Raw genomic sequence first — 1,265 nt, 5'->3', positions numbered from 1 at the left:
CCCTGCCCTGCCAGCCCGGGTGGAGGGGATGGGAGCCAGGTGAGTGTGTAGGTGACCAGGATGGGGATGAAGATAGAGATGAGGATGGATGGAAACGGGGAGATGACAGCCTATCTCCCCTCTGTCAGGTGGAGGGCATGGTCCCCGGCAGGGCCTGGCCAGGTCTGGGTGCACAGCTGTGCTCCCAGGTGACACAGGGCCAAAGGCAGTGCCAGGAGCTGCAGGACAAACTTGCTGCCTCGGAGGCCACAGTGCGGGCACAAGCCGAGCAGCTGGAGAAGTACCACGTCCTTCTCTGTGAGTCAAAACTCTGGGTGGGATGGGGGGGTCTGTGTCAAGCCTGGCATACCCTGTGCACTGTGCTGTGCATGGGGCAGGGGTGCTGAATTCTGCCTGGTGGGGACCCTGAGCTGATGGGTCTGCCCGGCAGGTGAACCTCACACCCAGCAGCTCAGCAAGCAAGTGCAGGTGGACTTCCAAGATCTGGGCTATGAGACGTGTGGGCGAAGTGAGACTGAGGCTGACCGGGACGAGACCACCAGCCCTGGTAAGGAGAGAGAGGGTTCCAGGGATCCCTGTGCTTTGCCCACGTGGCACAGAGAAATGATTCACTATGCCCTCTGCAGAGTGCGAGGAGCCAGATGTATTCAGCGAGCCCAGCCTGGGTGAGGAGCTGGGGTCCCTGTGCCAGCTAGGGACGCCCAGAGCAGGCAAGGCTGTTCGTAAAGCCATGGCCCTGGAGGACGTGGGAGCCCTGCACCAGCACATCCAGGACCTCAAGGCACAGCTGCTCAATGCCAACAAGGTGATCCAGAACCTGCAGCGCCGTGCCCGCTCCATCTCCATCACCAGTGGCTACACTTCAGGGGCCGAGCGGCCCCCACCGGGCCCCAAAGCCTTGGCCTCCCCAGCCCACAGCCTCACGGACGAGGATGAGGGCTGGCAGTCAGATGGCCACGGCACCCTCTGCCCGCCTGCCCTGCGGGCACACCGTGACCTGCAGAGCCTGGTGCACCGCGTCGCCCTCCTCGAGGCACAGCTGCCTGCAGCCAAGCCTGGAGGCGTTTTGCCCAAGGAGCTGCAATCTGCCACTTGGCCAGGGTACGGCTGTGGGGACTGGGACTACAGGGGTGGCTACAGGGGTGTCCAGGGGTTGCCCAAGGGTGGTGGCTCCTTGTCCTTTCCTTGCAGCCAGGTTCCTGGGGTGTTTGCATGGTGGGGTAGAGCCCCAGCAGTGGACGGGGCACAGGCTGGCCAGTCCGGAG

At 63.6% G+C, this 1,265-nt stretch overlaps 1 protein-coding gene across 1 annotated transcript in view; it reads left to right on the top strand.

The window, feature by feature from the left end:
• LOC103811090 (myomegalin-like) overlaps positions 1 to 1,265 on the top strand; it is a gene marked incomplete at its 5' end in the record, with an annotated part of 19,889 nt that overhangs the window by 13,713 nt on the left and 4,911 nt on the right. The window contains 3 exon segments of the mRNA XM_009084038.1: positions 129 to 314; positions 448 to 547; positions 627 to 1,101. Coding sequence (XP_009082286.1) covers positions 129 to 314; positions 448 to 547; positions 627 to 1,101 — 761 coding nt within the window.

This window comes from Acanthisitta chloris, unplaced genomic scaffold, assembly GCF_000695815.1.
Source record: "Acanthisitta chloris isolate BGI_N310 unplaced genomic scaffold, ASM69581v1 scaffold21561, whole genome shotgun sequence".
Taxonomy (NCBI): domain Eukaryota; kingdom Metazoa; phylum Chordata; class Aves; order Passeriformes; family Acanthisittidae; genus Acanthisitta; species Acanthisitta chloris.
The sequence above is the reverse complement of the archived record's forward strand: the minus strand, read 5'-3'. Positions and strand labels throughout refer to the sequence as shown.